Genomic DNA, 20,255 nt, shown 5'->3' on the forward strand with positions numbered 1-20,255 from the left:
GTGCTGGGCAACTTTAAAGTTTAGCTTGCTTTTTGGGTGGTGGGGGAGAGAAAAGAAAACTTCCATAATGTGTTTATTTGGGGGATGTAATTTACTGGCAAGGTTACCTCTTCTGAGTGCATGAATTCTGCCAGGTTTCAGAAGGATAGCTTCAGTGGTTTTCCTGCAATAGCAACCATTTCAGTTTTAGGGTGTGCGTGTATGCGCGCATGTGTGTCTCCCTGCTTTGTGGGCAATTGTTCTTACATTTTGAGAGATGCCCCTGCGTAAGAATCCTGAAAATTGTGAGAGATACAGGTTGATGGCCTTTTGTGCTAGGTAAAGGTAAAGGGACCCCTGACCATTAGGTCCAGTCGTGGCCAACTCTGGGTTGCGGCACTCATCTTGCTTTATTGGCCGAGGGAGCCAGCGTACAGCTTCCAGGTGATGTGGCCAGCATGACTAAGCCGCTTCTGGCGAACCAGAGCAGCGCACGGAAACGCCGTTTACCTTTCCGCCGGAGTGGTACCTATTTATCTACTTGCACTGCGTGCTTTCGAACTGCTAGGTTGGCAGGAGCAGGGACCGAGCAACGGGAGCTCATCCCGTCACGGGGATTCGAACCGCCAACCTTCTGATCGGCAAGCCCTAGGCTCTGTGGTTTAACCCACAGCGCCACCCGTGGCCTTTTGTGCTAGATACTTTTAAATATTTTTTGTGGAGAAGAGCTAAAAATGTTTAGCTTTCTGGGTACAATCATCCCCTCTGATTACAAGCTTGACCTATCAGTCACAACCGTTCCTCCCACTGTGTCCTCTGTCCATAACGGTGGTAGTCTCCCTTTTCCCATCATCCCACTCAGATGCTATCATTTGTCGAGAGGCATTCCTTCTGCTTTCAGCAGATTCTGGCCTGAAACTTCCCCAAACCCCCCTGTCTGGATTGCCAGTTTACCTCGAAGTGCTTGCAGTTCTCCGCATTTTGACTTGCACCGCCTCATAGAGAGCCCACTTTTTCTTGAGCAAGCCACCAATCTCTCTCGAGGCATCCTGCTTGCTTCTAGGATTCATCCAATGCATGAAAATGTTCCGAGAATGTTACTATTTATGATATGTAGAAAGCATTTATAATTTACACGACACCTCGCGGTTTTAATCAGATTCACTGATAATCTAATTCTATACATATGGCAAACCGCAACTGGGAGGAACTTATAGAGGTGGAACTTGCACTGAATTTTGCTGCAACCGGGTCCAACTCTTTAGATAGTGAGTGGCTTTTGCTGGCTTTCCTAGAATTCCTTGTGCAAGTGTGGTGGACATATGGTTTCGTTTCAGAGGGCAGCAGACCTTGGTGCCAACCATGTTGGTGAAGGCTGGCTTAGATAAAGGCAGCTCAGGTGCCAATGTTCTGTTCTGTTCTGCTTCCTGGTACGTCAGCTGTTAAAGTTGAACAGAGACTTGGAGACAAGGATTGTTCCCCCATTGTAGAGCTGCAAGCTTTCTCACAAGCAAGCAGCAGGTCAATGAGTCAGTTCACACACTTTTTAATTAGAAGTTGCATTAGGTGTCACACTGCCCCATAGATTCAGAGCAGGTTGAGATGACCCTGGAAACATAAAGGTAAGCTTTGAAAAGGAAACACAGCCAAAGGCAGCCTTCTACAATCTTGTGCCCTCCATCGTTCCTGGCCGTTGGCTATTTTGACCAGAGCTGGCGGGAGTAGTAGTCCAACAATGTTGGAGGGTGCCAAGTTGGGAAAGCTGCTTCAACTCTTAGATTTGTCCCAACCATCTAATCTTTGACCCAGAATGTCTATGCGAGAACCTAGCTAGCTAGCTAGCTAAATCAATCCACCAACCAACCAACCAAGCTGAGAAATGGCTTTTCAAGCATTTCTCCTTGAATTTCAAATGTCCCTTTTGGGGACCTCCCCTCCCCATCCCTTTTTGCTCACCACACCATGCCTCTTTTTTCCTTTTTGCTGATTTAGGTTTTCTCAAAAAAATCAAGGAAATTGTTGGGGGTATTGCCTTTCCTTTTTGGCGAAAATCAACTGTGTGTTCATAAAAGTGTAATTTTTCTTATTTCTCATTTAAACAGATAATTTCAGTAAAGGCAAGTGAGTGTCATATGAGGAGCATGTTACCAAAAAAAAGATGGCTGACTCCTGACTGAGGAGGCTTGTGGTCCAGTAGATAGGGGAAAGTGGGGGCCGCAATGAGTGTGTGTGTGTGTGTGTGAGAGAGAGAGAGAGAGAGAGAGAGAGAGAGAGAGTTGTGTTCCTCAGTTTGTATGCATTTTTGAAGTGTGCCAGAAGTGTCTTCACATGTGTTTTGTGTGAAGAGGTTGTGAAATTTTCTGTGTGAAGGGTTTGTAGGTTTGCAGGTGCTGGACATGTGTTATGAAGGGACCTGCCCAAGCAGGGGCCTTAGAAAGTAAGTCCCACTTAGTTCATTGAAGTTTATTCCCCACGTAAGTGGATATAGGCTTGCCACCTAAGTAAGGAGTTGAAGGTTTGAAACTTTACATACACCAGTTGATGGAAACTTGTTATGTAGGAAACAACCTGTTTGTTGACATGATTAAGATCTACAATACGCTCCGTACTGTTTTGTGGTATGCTTCGTTTTTTTAAAAAATATATTCACTTGTATCTTTTGTAACATAAGATAAATTTTGAGGTGCTTTTTTTTGTCTAAAGCGAGTCAAGAGGCCTTCCCAGCTAAAACAATATACGATGCCCAAATCTATACTCCTTCCAGCTCATTTTTAGACCTATTATTATAACAGATCCATGGAATTAAATTTTCTGCCCTCTTCCTCAACAGGGCTCATGTGTAATTAAATTTCATTTAAAAAACAGAAAACCTTGACTCTTTCTCAAACCAAAGGTTTTTTCGATCCTAGAATTTCTCTCTGAAAGTGGACTTGAAAATTTTGTGGGGACCGAGAACACCCTTTATTAGGAAATAATAATGAGGGAGGCTCTCCCTCAGTCCCTGGCTGGGATTGTGAGGTCTAAGGTGAAGTGAAGATTAGTGTGTGTGTCTGTGTGTGTGTGTGTTGCAGGGTTGTGCACCTGTTGGAGTGGAGTGGCTAAGAGTATGACACAGGACTTATATGTATTTGGTTCAGATTTTACCTCCAGCTTCAAACTTTCCCAGGTGGACTTAGGCAACCCATTCTGTATGAGCCTCAGTCATTTCATCTGCAATATGGGTAACAGCCCATTTTAAGGATGTTGTCATTAAAAAACAGTGAATATGAGCTGCTTTGCATGCTTTATATGTAAATGCTCAGTTATTAGCAGTGTCATCTGCAGCTTTCATCAGCTGAAGCTGTTGTATGTAGACTGTCCATCACTAGTGACTTGTCAGAAGAATTCAGCCTCTCAGTGTGTATATTTAAACCAAACTCTTTGCTTGCGTTTTTGGACAGTGCTTTTGCTTTGCTCCTTTTTGTGGGCCACCACCTTTGCTTTCCTTCTAGCAGCCTACTTTGTGGAAAGGGCCCTTGACAAGTTTCCTAAGTAAAATGTGGCTCCAGCAAACAGATTCATCTGTTGTGTGTGCACTCCAGTAAAAATAAAATAAAATAAATGAACATATGAGCTGGAGGAGGGTGGGGCAAAAGGAAGCCCTTGTTGGGTGATGTTTAGACAGTGTTAAGCTTGAAGGTGCACCATGTCAACAAGAAATTTTGTCAGGGGCCCACTTGTATTAAAGGAAGACCATGTATAGACAAATATCTCAGTTACTGGCTATTAACAGACATGGAACATTTCCAATGTAATACAGTGCTTTTAGTACAACTGCATCAGTGTATAAAGGGCCATTCTAGTTCAGCATTTCTCAGGTTTGGCTCCTATCTAGTAAGTATTTGATATCATGGACTAGCTTTGTGCTCCTGTATATCAATGATTTCTAAGGTTTTAGAAATCACTGATATACAGGAGCACAAGCTGACTACTCCATATTGATCCTAAAGATCCATTATATATCAATAAGCCAATACGAATTTATTGTGGACATCTGACATCATGTTGCATGTCACCAGAAGCCATTCTTCACACACATTATTAATAATAATAATAATTTCTCAATCACACAACATGCTTCATTTTCTGCGTAGCATTTGATTGTGAAGCTATCACATTAATGCATTAAAGGAGCAATAGAAAGAAAAGAGAGCATAATGTTATGTGTGTGGTTTTTTTTAAAAAAATGGGAGCAGATTTCACACTGTTGAGTTGCTTTGCAGTTTTTAACACATAGTTGAAACAGCACTTCTAGCTATTTGCTCCACAGTTCCTGTTTCCTGGATTTCTAAAGTAATTTGTTTCTTACCTTCTCACATCTGCTTAGGGACATTGTCTTCCTTTATTAGGACTCATTTCCCTTAAGCATGAACTCCATTTCCAATGGGACATTGTGCTACCAAAAAAGAAAAGAAAATGCCAATGGCAGGGACTGGGAGAATCCTTTTATCCAGTTTCCCCACTGTCAGAGAAACAATGATCTGCGGCAGTGTTGTGTTCCGGGTCTGTCTCCAAAATGTAAAATCTCCTCTAGGCTTTCCCTCTCAGCATTAAATGCTTTCTCATTTGCATTTTCAACACCATTAATGCCCAGGAGAGTGAAAGAAAGAAAGAAAATCTCTCCCTGCCTCTGCTCCCTGGCCATCCATTCACCTCTCCCTATCCCAAAATAACATTGCATTCATTGTGAATCTGCTGTACTCTTAACTAGTTGATGGTGATCGCTGCCTATACTCATTCAGACTGGACTTGGAAGCAAACTAAAGGGTTTGCCAGGAGCATCTGTATTTATAACTGACCCTTCTTAGAGATAAACCTTACCCTTCTTTGTTCTCTTGCTTCTGCCTTTGCTTTCCTAAGCCTGTGGTGGGGAAAACATACACCCCCCACTCCCCAAAAAGGCTTGCGTTATTTTATTTTTTTAAGTATGTAGAAGCAGATCATCTATCTTATCTGCCTGTCTGTCTTGTGTTTCTGCACTACCGTTCCAATTGGTCTGATAAATTTGACACGCCGGCCGTGTCGAAAGGTAATATCCTTGGCTTAATTGTGAGCTAAGTCCCTCTTAATCCCGGGGAGCGTTTGAGATTCTGTCCAAGTGTTCAATTTCCCATGCCGCTGAGGTCTGTGAATTTCTTTCTCCAGCCTCCAGGCTGCTGCAGCACAAGTCAGCATAGCTAATGCAGATAGATCTCCTCCCTTCTCCAAGCTCTCTCTCTCTCTCTCTCTCTCTCTCTCTCTCTCTCTCTCTCTCTCTCTCCCCTCCCCTCTCCGACTCCCCCCCCCCCCTCCACAAACCTCCAACGCTGTGCTTTGATTCGATATGAACAGACTGGCAACTCTGATGCTAGAGCAAAATCTGACATAACTCTGCAGATGGCTACGTTCGGATGATACACCTAGGGATTTCTCCCCCCCACCCCCCTTAAGGAAGGTAAAGATTTATATGCTGCTAATGGTTTGTTTGTTTTTTTTCTTCCTCCCCTCCTTGTTGCCATTTTTCCCCAGGACTGCCAGCCCCTAAGAAGAGCCCAAAGTCGGTAAGCACTTTTACAGAGCTACTATACCTGTTTGATTATTTTCTTGTCGGAGGCATGGGTGGGCGTTTCTGGAAATGCGAAATAAAAAAAAATACGGTGTGGGTCCGCGGGGCTCCCCTCTTTCCCACCCCCCCTTCCCCTCCAACCCCACCCCGGTGGTTGTCATTCCGTTTGAAAGTTGCGGTTCTGTCGCTGCACTTGATCGCTTTTGCATGGCTTGTGCTGAGCAGGGGTTAGCCTGGGAAGAATGCGGCGCAGGAGAGGATTTGGCCAGCAGGCTGGAGGGGGTGGGCAGGCGGAGGGGTGTGTGGGCTTGGACGAAATTCAGCCTTACTTCTGGTGGACTGCTCTTCGCAGGCATTTAACTTGCCCGTGAAAATGCCATTGTTTCCTTCTTGGCACAATTGCGCGTGGAGACTCCACCTCCCTTTCAGATGGCATCCGCTAGCAGCGGGCTGCACTCGTTTTGAGCCTTATCATGCACTATATGGTGGATAATTGGGGGAGAGGGAATTCCTGAAGCTTGTTTCCTAACAGCGGCAACAGAGGAGGGGGGTGGGGAGAGAACCCTTTTTGTAAGGGTATCATCCTAGTTCCCTGCCTGAGCCTTTCGCATGTCCGACGGTCTCTTCTGCTCTCTGTAGGGCATCCTTTGTTGTTTGCTGGCTTTGCCTGGGTTTATCAGTATTATGCTGCAGGTGTAGGTTCCCCCCCTCAAACCGCCCCCCCCAGCCCATTGCCTTTTTAGAGGAAAGATGGAGGGCTGCGGGAGTGTGGGGGGAAGGGGAGAGAATCAATATCCCCCTGTCCGTCCTGATCTTGTTTCCCTGTGGAACGGTTACCTGGTTGACACGCCAGCTAATAGCTGTTAGGCTGTTGTCCGGAAAGTACAATTAAAAACAGAGGACTCTGCCACTCCAGGGAGTGACACAGATCAAGAAGCATTATAGGGAGTTAACTGGCTGCAGAGTGAAAGTTTCTCCATTTGTTTGAAGAGTGTGCAGTGGTGGGGGAGAAGCAGAAAAAGCAGGGGGGGGGGGCGGGGAGCTGTAACCAACCAGTTTTCCGAAGATGGAGAGATTGTTGCGGGTAATGCAAGATGCTGTAAAACTTCCCTGGCGGTCGGCTCTGGACCTTTTACGATGCCCCACCTTTTTCTGAGAAGCTACCCAAAGGGGAAGGCTGAAAAGAAGCCTCCTCCTCTTGATATACAAGTTTTCCCCCACCCCACCCCACCCCTCTGCCCATGGAAAAGAAAGCCCCGAAATAATTAATGTGGTTCTGCTGGCTTAGGGCCGCGCTGATTAAAGTCACATGACCTCGGGCCTCTACTATTGTCAGTTTGCATTAACGTTGGCAAGGGAGGAGAGCGCCGGTCGCGCTCAGCCTCAAATCCCACAAATGTCAAACCGTATGGGGTTTACTTCTGTGTCACAGTCAGGGAGGAATTTAGCCTTTGGTTAAAATAGAAGCCAGTGTGTAAAACATGTAGAAAGCGGATCAGATTTATTTGGGAAGAGGAGAGATAGCTGTTAGCTTTCAAGCAAAACAAACAAACAAAAAACCAACATTGGGGGAAGGGTATCGGTTCCCCATCTTCTTCCTGGCGTCCTTGTCTCACTGCCTCTGTTAATTAAGCCGCATCTAATGAATGGATTAACAAGGTTGATTTGGAAAAAGAAAAGAGGGAGAGGGAAAAAAAGCAGTCAACTGCAATCAACTTATAGAAAATCTCCTCCAGTCATTTGGAGTTGCCGTGAACCGGCCTCTCCAGTGAATGGCGATAACATTAGGAGCTTTGAAATCCTGTGTGTGGATCCTAAATCCGTTTAGAGATAATCCTCCCCTAGTGAACAAAGAGACTGTTTACAAACAGGTGTCGTTCTGTAGCCCTTTCTCTTCCCATTCCTCCAACACTCTTCTCTCTCTCACGCACACCCTCAAACAGAATTCAGATTACCTCAGGAGATTGTATGGGATTTTTGTTTTAATTTTAATTATTATTATTTTTGTCAGTAAAGGAAAATGGAATCCTTGGATGACACATTGCTTCCCTCTACCTCTTCTTCATTTCCTTCACAATATTTTGAAACCCCAGTCAGAGCCCATCCTCTTCTAGGAGGAACACCCCCCCCCCCAACATAGTTTTTCCTTGTTTAAAAAGAGATTTCTAAAGGGGCCGTTGTTCAGCTAATGTTATAATGCTATTGTGTTGAGGGTGTTGCTGCTTTCTTTTCTAAATAATACAGTGCTTAGAGACAGTGGTATCCTGCTGTAGAAAAATGAGCAGGTCCGCACCAATCCAGGGCACTTATATCTTACTGAGATGAAATCACACACAGTATTATATTCAGCAATCCATTGTTTGTTTTTAAGGGAGAGGTAGAAAAATAATAATGAAGCTTCGGCGTTGCTGAATGCTGTGAGCAGCAAATTGGTTCAAGTTTTCTGTGGACATGTTACGCCCAGTGCCAATCCATGTGGGAGTTCCCTGAATCCAATTCTTGAAAATGCCATGAAATATTTCCACTGGCTGTTGCTATTCAGAGATGCCTGCATGTTGACAGCTTAGTGTGATGACGCAGACCACGCAAATGCCAAGCGTCAGCCCTCGGAAGTCCCCTGAGGCTTCTTACGTGGTCTTGTGGTCGTGCTCCTTTTTGCCTTCCACCTTTCCGGTTTTTCTCCAGGAGTCCCTTAAAGCACTAATTATTTCTTGATCAATAATAGATTAGCTCCTTTGCTATGAGCAATGTGCAGACGCCCTTTGCGGCATTAAAAGGGGTGGGGGATCTTCCTCTTCTCTCCCCACCCCCACCACTCCATCCTCCTCCTCTGAATTAAATTCAAATAAAGTTCAGCTTGACCCTTCCTTTGCTGCCCCTGCCACTGATCAGCCATAGGCCTGGTTCACACAACATCCTAAGACAAATGGTGACCTAGTGAGACTGCATGAACTTGCAGCCTCCCAGAGAAGCTTCCGCTGCCCCTTTGCCCTGGTTCTTGTGGCTGCTGTGCTGTGCTAAGCCAAGGTTTGATTTCGTGTGTTGTCCATGCGAGGACTTGTGATGAAGGACCCCCTACTCACTAGCCATCAGCTGGAGCCAGGAGTTGTTCATGGCCAGTTTACCAGTTAACCAAGAGTCCCAAGTTGGAGGATGCACCAAGCCAAGTCTTGATTTAGCTCACCGCAGTGTGGCAGCAAAATGGACTAGCAAAGGCGACTGCAAAGCCTTCTCCAGGAGCCTACATGTTCGTGTGGCCTCACTACATCTGGGGTAGAAAACCTTTTTTCAGCCATTACCTTCTGGGATCTGCATACTAGTGGTGGGTGGGGCCAGAGGCAAAATTGGGCAGAGCAATGAATGCAGATTTTTTTTTTTTTTGCCTTGGTGCAGAAGGCTAGATTCTGTACACACTTAAATACACCGCTTTTTCCTCCATCCAGCCAAGCAAAGTTCAAGGAGCCAGGCAAAAACACTCAAGTACAATGTGAAACAGGACCAGTGAGGGGTCTGGCTGCAGAGGGTCTGTGGCCTGGGGAGAGGGCCAAGGGCCAGAGAGAGGGGTTCGGAGGGCCGCTAAGCTAGGGATTCTCTTAGCACATCATGTGAACTGGGCCATATTTTGCAGGTAATGATTATCACTGGAAGGCCAAATTTGCATGTAATGTATCAGTATGGTTGATGCCAGGACACAAACTATGTATGTATTGTTGTTGGCGCCCATCTGTCTCAAGAGGTGGGGGGAGTCAAACTGCTGCGTTAGCATCACCAAAGTGACCTCCCCGGGGCGCAAGCCTGGGCAGTGTGGATGGAGGTCCCGGGCCGCCCAGGCGATGACCCTCCTCTTGGCCTTGCTGATGGGTAAGCAGGGCTATATGTTTGGTTTGCAGGAGTTGCCGGAAGGCACCACCAACCATTTTAGGGACTCCACTCCAGATTTGTGTGGGGTTTACTCCTTAGTCTTTTCTTCTCCTGCAGATACCCTGCAAAGCAGTGGAGGTTTAGGATCAGAGTTTTACTTCTCTTAGATGGGCTGCCTTCTCAGGTTGATGAGCCCCATCTGCCCCTCAGTTCCCTCTATGGCACATGCGGAAGCTGCCTTCTTGAGACCTTAAGAAGCAGGCTTACAGCCTTGCAAGTATAGCACTGCCAGGAAAATATGGTTCTAGTAAATCTCATAGAAGCACCTGCCTCCTAAGGCGTCCTATCTACCCCTGCGCACCTGTGATTTCAAATTAAGTAGCAAGATTTTCTAAAGAAAATAAAAGATGCCTGTCGAGACATAAACATGTGGAAGGATCATTTCCCTTTATCATGCATGTGCAGGCTGTCTCTTGCCAATCAGCGGTGGGAAACTTTAATCCCACACCTCTTAATCTGGCCCTTAGGATGCACCCCTTGACTCCATCCCACTTGCTACATGCCCTCCTTGAGTCTTTTGTCTAGCCAGAATGGCCCCTGGAAGATTACCCACAAGGGAATGTGGCCCTCAAAAAAGTGAACAAGAAGTACGATATTGAATTTTTCTCGTCTCCAGGAGGGTCCACGAGCCTGTTTTAAGACTGGCAAGCTGTTGTGGAATATCCGCCTGTGCCAATAGCTAAATTCCCAGCTGCCACGATCCAAAATATTGGTGTCAGCCCATTCCACAAAGACCCAACTGTCTTTTGCTTCCTATGAATGAATGGATGTGTGAATGGAAGAAGAAAGACCGCGGCTGCCCGTCTGAGACCCCAGCAGCTGGGAATCCCAGTGCCGATAGTTTTTTGCAGTACAGGAAGAAAGGAGGGTCCGTAGGCGAATGAAAAACAACAGAGAGTAGTCCACCAAGAACTATATACCCAAGATAGCTGATGATCTGGGGGAAAGAGAGCTGTTCAAAGAAGGCTGCTTCATTATCAGTTTGCAACCCAAATTCTAATAAGGGAGGCAATGAGTGGGGAAGGTAGCTTTCCTTTAAGAAAAAATGCTGCACCCCTTCTCTCTCACAATGTTTATCATTCTGAAAGTGGCCTTCATTTGAATATTGGTGTAGTCACTTGCTAATATGTCTACTGAGCCCTCATCCATTCTATAGATGCGCAGCTCTGCTACGCTTTTCTAGGTAGCAGCATGTTCGGAATGTATCACAACATCAGGCAAAAACTTCTTTAGCCCAATAATTTGTTGCAGACCTGTAGGGTAGCTCTGCTGCATGGTTTCAGCTTACAGAAAAGAGAAGCATTAGAAATTTGGCTGCAGTGTATCTTGATTCCATTCACTTCCCCCCTCCCATCCCAGTCAAAATCTCTGGTGATACTAAAGTACACAGAATGTTACCAACATTATTACTATGCAGAATCATATGAGTTGAAAAGGGAACTCAGTGGTCGTCTAGTTCATCTTACTATCAATGCAGTGGTTTGAAGGGTTGTAGCCAATGTTCAGCCTACACAGAATGGACCCACTGAAATCAACGAGCATTATCAACTGGCATCTATTACATTCATTGGGTCTACTCTCAGTAAAAGTTGCTTGCAATCCTCTGTATTTGTCTATAGATTTTGCACATCAACAAATATTTTTATGATATATGTGTGTGTATACACACATACACACAGAGAGAGAGATGAATTCATCCCACACTCCCCTGGCTCCCATAGCATGGTCACCTCACAACTGGACTAGAGCTTCCATTGCACCCTATCGTGCTTGGATGATGCATGCTGCTCCAATGTTGGCCCACCACAGCATTGGGTGTTTGCCAATGGGCAGCACCCTTAGGAAGGTCCGCTGCCAAACCAACCAGGCCTCTCAGCACTTGGCAAAGGAAAGGTTTGCACTTGCCACTTTTAATGCTCTGACACCCCTCCTCTGGAGCTCGTGACATAGTGTTGCTCCAGAGGTATATGGGGGAACTAAAACGGCCAGAGTCGGCTGCAGTACTTACTAATATGACAGGCGTTTTTGCTTCTGCTATGCCCACCTGATACTGTTAAGGATGGGTCCTCCTTCAGGACACCTAGGGTCCTCTAATGAGTACATGCTAACTGCTGCTTACTTTTCTCCATAGACATGAATGGATACCACTCACTTAAAAAGCAGAAAGTGAAGTGATGTTCTTAGGGACCTTGCTGAGTTTAGGGAACAAATCCCTCTCCCATCTCTGATACTGGGCAGTCCATCCTTTGCTGACAAAGCCCTCTTGGGACACCCACAATTCCCTTCTGTGCCTTCTGTGCATCTCCCATGGATTCCTACAACTATGGGCTCTCTTCCACTCCTCAACCATGGTGGGTGTGTTATTTTTTGTGTGTACAGTATATATATATGGTCCATAAATATACAAAATGAAAGAAATGGGGTCTTGGATGAAGTGAGACGACTAGGCGTGACAGTAGATTAGCAACCTTGGAGACAGACAACTTGTCAATTTTATCTGCAGACCGCACTTGATTATGTGCTTTGTGGCAGAAGTGAACTTCCTTAGATCAGGGTTTGAAATAAGAGTCCACAGATCACAACTGGATATCTGGCACATCTGAAAGGATATCCCAGTGTGGACATGAGGAGGCATTTCTTCTTTCTCCTAGCCAAGTATAAAAATAAAACGACCCTTTGCACTCTTCCTTACATCAGTAAGAGTAAGACAGTCTAGTAGCACCTTATTTAAATACTCCAGTATTTCTTAGGTGTTTCCTGTGCCACCCTTTACAATAGTGGCCCCTTCCTGTCCATATGATGCATCTTGTGAAGTGGGATAAACCACTGTGGCAGCTTAGGGGAGCATCTGTTTTGCATGCAGAAAGTCCCTGGTTCAATCCCTGGTAATCCCCGGTTGGGCCTGGCTATGGCCCCTGCCTGGAACCCTGGATAGCCACTTGCAGTGTGGATAATACTGAGATAGATGTACCAGTAGTCTGAGTCAATATAACGCAGCTTCCCATGTTCCCCTGAAGATTTATATGTGAAAATTCAGTGAATTGTTTGGTATTTCCACATTATCTTAATTTTTAATTTCTCTTAAGTATGGTTTCTGTTGCTTAGTCTTATGACACAAAATCTAGATTTGCAGATTTCGAAGAAACGATCTCTTGTGAGAGGAAAAACACATTTCATGGATTTATTTATGCAGCTGGTAATATGTTTCTGTATCTCTCCATTTCCAATTTAATGAAGTTTCTGTCTTGACTGTATAAACAGGCTGCTGCACACACACAAAAAGGATCTCCAGCCTTTAAAAGCAGCTTCTCTTTTCACTGTATGTCCAGTGTGGGTGCCTAACATCTAATACGGCTGAGTTAAAAAGGGACAGTATCTAATAGAAATGTTTCTAGCCCTCCAGAGTGTGCACATATCCCACTTGGAATGCATGCTAAGATCGTTCTAAAATAAAAACTTGCTATCACATGGGCAAAGTAAACTGTGTCCCCTTTCACCCTTTCTAATGCCATATTCTGCTGTGTGGTAAGGACCCATGAAATGGGCCCCACCCATAGAGGCAGACCTTTCAATGTTAAGTAGCCACATGAAATAAACCCATGAGAAAGTGGCTGCCATACCACTGCAGCAGCGTCTCAAAGAAGAAAAGCCTCACATGGTGTGCTAAAATGTAAGCCCCCAGTTCATGCTGCCTTAAAAATAATAATTATTTTTTATTTATTTTATCAAAACCATATCATTTAGTACACCCTTGAGTCGCTGAGAGGCTTGATGTTGTGCAGGTACCCCCTTCCCACCCCAAAGATAAAGTGATGTGTAAGCTGCATGCTCCAGGAAAGTTTTGAGCTCATGGTAGCTCTGCTGATTCTGCGAAGGGGGGAGAATGATGCAAAGGGTGCCTTAGTGTGATTGGGCCCTTCTGTGGAACAACCAGCTCACAAGCCATCTTAATGACCATGTACTCTGGCCTAAGTCACCTAGAGCAGTGATGGCCAAACTTGGCCCTCCAGCTGTTTCTGGACTACAACTCCCACCATCCCTAGCTAACAGGAACAGTGGTCAGGGATGATGGGAACTGTAGTCCCAAATCAGCTGGAGGGCCAAGTTTGGCCATCACTGGTCTAGAGGAAAGGCAGGATAATAAAACGAGTTCATACAGGAGAGGAGGGAGAAGCGCCCATAGCACTTCCCTACTTCATGGAGCCTTTTACCAGCCCAGGTGTATATAAGTCAGATCTCAGGTAAGAGATTAGTTAAATGTTTGCAACAGTTTGTGTTTATACAAACCCCTGAGCTTTTCTTTATTTGACGATAGCCAATACGTAAGAGTCATATCCAACGCGCTGCCCAACTTTGTCTCTGGCAACACCCGCCATTAGCATGCAGGACCACCACCAAGGTTGCCCTAAGAACATAGCCCTTGGGCTGAAGAAAGCTTCCATACATCTAATGTGGGCAATAGAGAAGGTGGACCTTTATACATCTAGGTAGAGGAAGATGCAAAGCATGACTCGGAAGTTCATTGGGGTGGCGATTGGAATTACGCTAAGAACCTTTTAGCCAACCCTTTGACTGGACTTAACCATCCAGGGGTCCTTTACCTTTACTATGGAGGAACATACAAGTTCGTAATGTAACAGTAATAAACTAGTGGTTTGCGATGCTCTTAGAAGGGAAAAGTTTGAATGAGCTGGCTTTAAAAAAATAAACAGATGCTTGGTTGCCAGAGGTACTCTAGTTCCCTGGAGTGACTCTTCCCCAGCAGTGGGTGGATACAGAAACTACCTCTGTTTTAGATTCAGGTAGGTAGCCGGGTTGGTCTGATGTAGTTGATTTTTTTTTAAAAAAATGTTCAGTAGCACCTTAGAGACCAACTAAGATGCGGGTGGCGCTGTGGGTTAAACCACAGAGCCTAGGACTTGCCAATCAGAAGGTTGGTGGTTCGAATCCCCGCGACGGAGTGAGCTCCCGTTGCTCAGTCCCTGCTCCTGTCAACCTAGCAGTTCGAAAGCACATCAAAGTGCAAGTAGATAAATAGGTACCGCTCCGGCAGGAAGGTAAATGGCGTGCGCTGCTCTGGTTCGCCAGAAGCGGCTTAGTCATGCTGGCCACATGACCCGGAAGCTGTACGCCGGCTCCCTCAGCCAATAAAGCGAGATGAGTGCCGTAACCCCAGAGTTGACCACGACTGGACCTAATGGTCAGGGGTCCCTTTACCTTAAGGTGCTACTGGACAATTTTTTTTTTTACTACCTCTGTTTTGTTTGATTGAAGGGAAGAAAGACTCTCTGCAAGGGAGAAGGTCAGACACAGGGTCAGTCTGGACCAGTGGAACTGAGCTGGTCTCTCTTTCCTTCTCTGCCTCCCTACTTTCCATCAGTAAAGGGAAGCGAGAGGGAGAATGAACATCTACCTGTTCAGTCTCCATAGTGATGCTGCTACTGAGAGAGAGGGAAAGGTAGACTGAGGCTGTTTTGCCCCTTGGCTGCCCTCTTGAGAAACAGCACCTGGGTCCTAAACCTGTGTGTGTGTGTGTGTGTGTGTGAGAGAGAGAGAGAGAGAGAGAGAGAGAGAGAGAGAGAGAGAGAGAGAAATAGTTTCTTCACTGTATTTTGGAGGTGCAAAAGAAAGGGAGCAGGATGAGGGAGAAAGGCTCAGGTAACTGGATTGGTTGAACAACTGCCTCCACCACAATTTATCTGCAAGGCTGGGCTAATCTTTTACTTCCTATTTTGCTACCCAGCTTTCAAAATGGCTGAGAGCGTTTCAAACCATCTTTCTGATCCGGTCATCCTGAAATTTGGCATATGCATTTATAGATGGGGGTTTGTCCCCATCTTTATAACTCCTGTGGCAAGAGTGTGGACACCCAAAAGGGCATCTGCAGTGTCTTATGCTAGCGTACCTCGATAAAAGAACATTTGTCTATATCTGAAGGTGGTTTTCACAGTGTTTGTCCCAAACTTCCATATTATTGTTCTTAGCCAAGTGGGAATTAGCCATATTTGCTGGGGAAATAAATTGTCGACAGCATTAAGGCACCTGAAAAGCACGGGTGGAGAAATCAGAGATATCACACACACTGCTCAAAATGTCATTTGAAGTCGAGAGTTAATTTCAAATTCAAGTCACTTGAGAGTATATCATTTTAAAGAAATGCCATTGGTGTGTCAAAAGCTTCAGCAGACATCAATAAAGCTCAATAAAGCGTTCCAAAGCAATTTCTGCTCTCGGGAGTTGCCACGCCCCTCCAACCAACAGCTATATTCAAAACTATTGTTAAATAGAACACAGCGTTTTCGGTCACAAAGAGCTTCTAGTGAAGTGGCAGTAGTCAACTCTACTTTGCTTTCTCTGCCCAGCTCTGCTCCTGCTTGCTAGTATTTAGTATAGTTCACGTAGAGACGGTGGAGGAAGGGCCACATGGCACGTTCCACTGACATGTGTAGCTATCTCTTCATTTTTCACCTTAATTAGCTACCACTGCAGCAAGGTGATTCTTACTGAGAAGGTAGCACCCAGAGAATGGCGGCTTATCTCTTCCTCGCTCCACTGAGATTGGAACGAATGTTGGGGAATGGCATGGAGGTTTATCACAAGCAGGGCCGGCCCACCCATGAGGCAAGGCAAGGTGACTGTCTCGGGCGTCAGGATTCATAGGGGCAGTTGCTAGTTTCCTCCCACCCCTAGAGAGGAAATGGCAGGGGATGTCCTCTGGAGTCTCCTAGGGTCTTCACCCTCCCAATGTGATTCCAATAGAGTCCCTCCCCCTCCCCACCGTGACAGTTTTGATTCCCACTTCAATCATCAGATAAGGTTGATTTGTTCCCAGTATAGATCTTTACTCACCCCTTCTTCCCTGGTGAGGAGAGGCACCATTTTGTGGTTCACCTCCGGTGCCAAAATGTATTGGGCTGGCCCTGATTCCATGTGCCAACATTGCCCGATGTCCTGCTGAGATGGGCTGGATGAATATTTTGCTCTATTTGCAGATGCTCCCCTAAAGAACAGCCAGAAAAGGAGAGGAGACCTATTGTAGCCCACAAATAGGGCTGCAAAATTAGAGGCCTGTTTTAACTAAGCCCTGTTTTTCTGTTTGTATCTCTTGTAAAAGAGGTCTTGGTTCCAGCCTGCAGTCTTCGTAATTTACATGTGTTTTATCTGTTGGGTGCGCGTCCTCTTCTGTTAATACGAAATTATGTTTATGCTTTGAGGGGACGTGAAGAATATTTGAGCAGTCAGATGCTTAATTTAGTATTTTTCAAGCTCTGTTGTTGGGAATTCTTTGGCAATCCTAGCTAAGTGTCCTCAAGAAGATTAGTGAAGGCACGCAGGCTTCCCTGAATGACAATTTGCCTTTTATTACTGCTCTCCACTTACAAGGAGTTGCTGCAGGAAAGGATTGGGAGCGTTGTTGAGCATGCTCTGTTCCATTGGCAGGTGACCATGTCCGAAAGGAGTGTTGAGCACTCCACATGAACTTAAACATTAAGCATACCTCAGGAAAATGTTCTGGAATCCTCCACAATGGTTCCTTGGCAGATAAATCAGTGATAGACGAAGATTTCCTGAGTAAAGAGTTTGAAAACCACTGGGTTGGTTTTTTTAAATAAAAAAATAAATGGGAATTCCACTTACTATTTTTAATTTATGTGATACTTCTCAATACCTGCATGGGGCAAATGTTTCAGTATGGGGACATAACATTGCTCCAGTACTGGCTTATTGTAAAGTCTTGTGACCTTAGAAAGGGCACAGGTTAACCACTTCTAACTTTAAAAAGAAGATAGACAATGCTATGTAAAATGTATTGTCCAAAAGTTGCAGTTATCTAGAGTTGTCAATGAAGTTCCCACAATGAAGTTTTTGTCTGATGTTTCATGTTCTAATAGAAACTGATGGAAGTGAAGGGAAATTGAGACACGGGAATTCAAATTTCCCACTTGCCCATTTACTGGAACTTAGGTTGCAAAGAATTTTGGCATGCTTCAGTCTTGCAGCAGTTTTAAGTACTGTATGCAGCCCAATTTCTCCTAACTTCTTTACTCCTAAATTTTGGTTTTGAGTTGTTTCGTCTGATTGGGAATTTCATCTGATGTGGCTCTTGGTCCATTTTGTTTCTTGCATCTCCATCACAGCTTGCGTGAATTTGCAACCCCCTTCTTTGGATCTGGCCGCAGGTCCATTAGTATGGGGCATGGCTTTCACATGGAGGGTGCATGGTGTGGGTGGGTGGGTGGGTGGTGTGTGTGTGCGCGCGCGCGTGTGTGTGTGTGTCTAACAGAGTTTCCCTAGATGAAGTTGAGTTCAGAACAGAAAACAAGGGGGGCCTGTATCTTTCAGATTAATTTCTAGTAATGGAGTTTCGTTTGTCCACTTCTTCAGGTTCATCACAGGTCCTGGTCAACCTGGCTTTGGTGGCAGGCAAAAGGCTGGGCTGCATGCATGAGAAATCCTGAATGTGCATGAGCATGCATGCATGTCAAAGGAAGCATTTTTATTTATCTGGTATTGTCCGGTTCTGACTGATGCTCTGCACCGCTGCTAGATTTTAGATTGTGTTCTTAACTGGGGGCGAAAACATATGGAGATACTAATGCATAAGGAAACCTTGATTTGTGTTGTGTCGGCATATGAAAGCTTGCATGGTTTTCTCTCTCTGTGTGTGTGATGAATGGCTTTCCCTTTTTGTGCATCCCCCTGTCACTCCGTCTGCCTATCCTTGGGGAAATTCACCTGCGCTCAGCACAAACTGGAAATGGTAGAAGCCCAAAGAGGGACTTTATGTATTTACGCAGGAGCACGCAGAAATGCTGAACGTAGAGGAAAAGCAGTGGGGGAATGGCTCAGTTGCAGGCCATTAACCTTCTTGGGATTCCCCCCCCCCCCTCGCCCTCCCCCTTCTTTTCTGGCTTCCTTCCTTACAGCAACCACTTGAAAGGAAAGACAGCCAAAACAGCTCTCAGCACAGCGTCTCCAGCCACCACAGCACCCACACCGCTTCACCTGTCCGCAGCACCCAGGTGCTTCCCGACTACCCTGCCACCGAAGCACCAGCTGCGGAGCAGCCAGACAACGCTGGGCAGAAGAAGCCAGATCCATTCAAAATCTGGGCCCAGTCCAGGAGCATGTATGAAAGCCGACGTGAGTATCAAAGGAGACTTCATTATTTTGGCAGCTGCTCTAGATCATTGCATTCTGTAACTCTTGGTTTAAGGGGAGTTCCCACTCCTAGAAAATTAGATATGTCTATTCATTTCTGGATAGGATGAAAATGAGCAAAGCTGAGCATTTCTGGAGATGGGCATGGGGTGGGTGAATACAAAGCCAAGGAGCCAGAGAGACCAGCAGTTTACATATGGTTGACATCAATCATTTTTTGATGGTGGCGCAGGAGCTTTGCCTCCTGTCAGCCTGGATGGCTCAGTTGGTTAGAGCATGGTGCTGATAATTCCATGGTTGTAGGTTTGATCCCCATGTGGGACAGCTGCATATTCCTGCATTGCTGGGGGTTGGACTAGATGATTCTCCTTCCAATGCTACAATCCTATGATTCTATGAACTTTGCGGCGCAATATGCAAGTACTGATATCTTTTCTTCTCCTTCAGCATTTACTTCTTTAAAAGAAATCAATTTCTGAACGGGGTAATGTCAGACAAGCATAACATAAGAGGTTGCACAAATTGCTTTCCAAGCTTTGTGCTGCACACACTTGTGGACCCAATCCTTCTAAGCTCTTAATTCATGAAGTAGTTGAAATATAGCCTCACAGTATTGTAGAATGGCTTGGCAACTTGTAGGAATGTCATGCCCTTTCAATGCCTATTCATTCAGTTATTCCTTCATTCATATATATATAGAGAGAGAGTCAGTGCTTTTTTCTAAAAAAATCTTTAGGGGTACTCTCATTTTCCTACTCGTATTGAAATACTGCCCCTCAACGAGGCCAAAGTTGGATTCACAAAATGTTTAGGGGTATGTGTACCCCTGTGTCCCCCCCTCCTGAAGAAAAGCACTGTATTAAGTCTTGCTGTTTGCAGGCATAAAGGTTAAGGCCAAAGGAATAATTTTGCTAAATTAATGATAGCATTGCCTAGCTGACCCACATGCTGCCAAGCTATGCTCGCCTTTATCGTTGTGCACTATTTCAACAATGCAGAGGTCAAATAGATACAGTAAACAACTTTTATTGTCGGTTATTAATAGATGCACCACACTAATAATTCAGCAGGGTTTTGATTTGCTTCCGAGAATACAAAATGGGTTTCAATCAACCCCCTTTTCTTCAAAGAAAATCAACCTCCTTTTCCTCTTCAGTTGCAATCTGTAGAGCATTAGTTACACTTGTAGAGTTATGTGGCATCCCGTAGAGTGAAGCAGCTCTCAAGCAACCTCCCATCACAAAACGCTGCTCACCTTGTAGACTTGGGGTTTCTGCATAGTTTGGAGTCATCTGAATGGCTGAGCAGTTGAATCGGTTACATAAAATGTCATTAAAAAAAGGAAAGGGAAGAACTTGGAAGCAGAGGCTTTGGGAAAATGTATTTTAGCAGCATGATATCTTGTGTTTCGTCTGTTTTCCTTCACAACATTCATTTCTTTTCTTATTTTTCTGGGCATGGCATGGATACACAACCCATCCTCACACAATCTTCTGCTCTCAGGAATTGTTTTCACAGAATCTCGTGCCCCCATTTTGTTCATGGGACTACTTTTGATCCAGCAGGGGCATCTGCTAATGTAAGACAAGAGGGTCCGTCTCCCCCCCCC

General features: G+C 45.2%; 1 protein-coding gene and 2 long non-coding RNA genes across 52 annotated transcripts in view; 1 reads left to right on the forward strand and 2 right to left on the reverse strand.

The window, feature by feature from the left end:
• MAGI1 (membrane associated guanylate kinase, WW and PDZ domain containing 1) overlaps positions 1-20,255 on the forward strand; it is a 475,361-nt gene that overhangs the window by 413,250 nt on the left and 41,856 nt on the right. For all 50 annotated transcript variants that reach the window (XM_083722580.1, XM_083722597.1, XM_083722572.1 and 47 more), the window contains 2 exons: positions 5,527-5,558; positions 18,412-18,628. In XM_083722580.1, coding sequence (XP_083578706.1) covers positions 5,527-5,558; positions 18,412-18,628 — 249 coding nt within the window. The remainder of the gene's footprint in view (positions 1-5,526; positions 5,559-18,411; positions 18,629-20,255) is intronic.
• LOC310838190 overlaps positions 1-20,255 on the reverse strand; it is a 582,108-nt gene that overhangs the window by 314,605 nt on the left and 247,248 nt on the right. The gene's annotated exons all lie outside the window — the stretch shown is intronic.
• Positions 654-5,662, reverse strand: LOC310838230. Its single transcript, XR_014560830.1, has 3 exons — positions 5,586-5,662; positions 4,328-4,414; positions 654-1,587 (listed from the first exon to the last, which is right to left on the reverse strand). It is a non-coding gene; the product is annotated as an uncharacterized lncRNA (long non-coding RNA).

Source organism: Podarcis gaigeae (genome assembly GCF_964106915.1).
Source record: "Podarcis gaigeae genome assembly, chromosome: 2".
NCBI lineage: Eukaryota > Metazoa > Chordata > Lepidosauria > Squamata > Lacertidae > Podarcis > Podarcis gaigeae.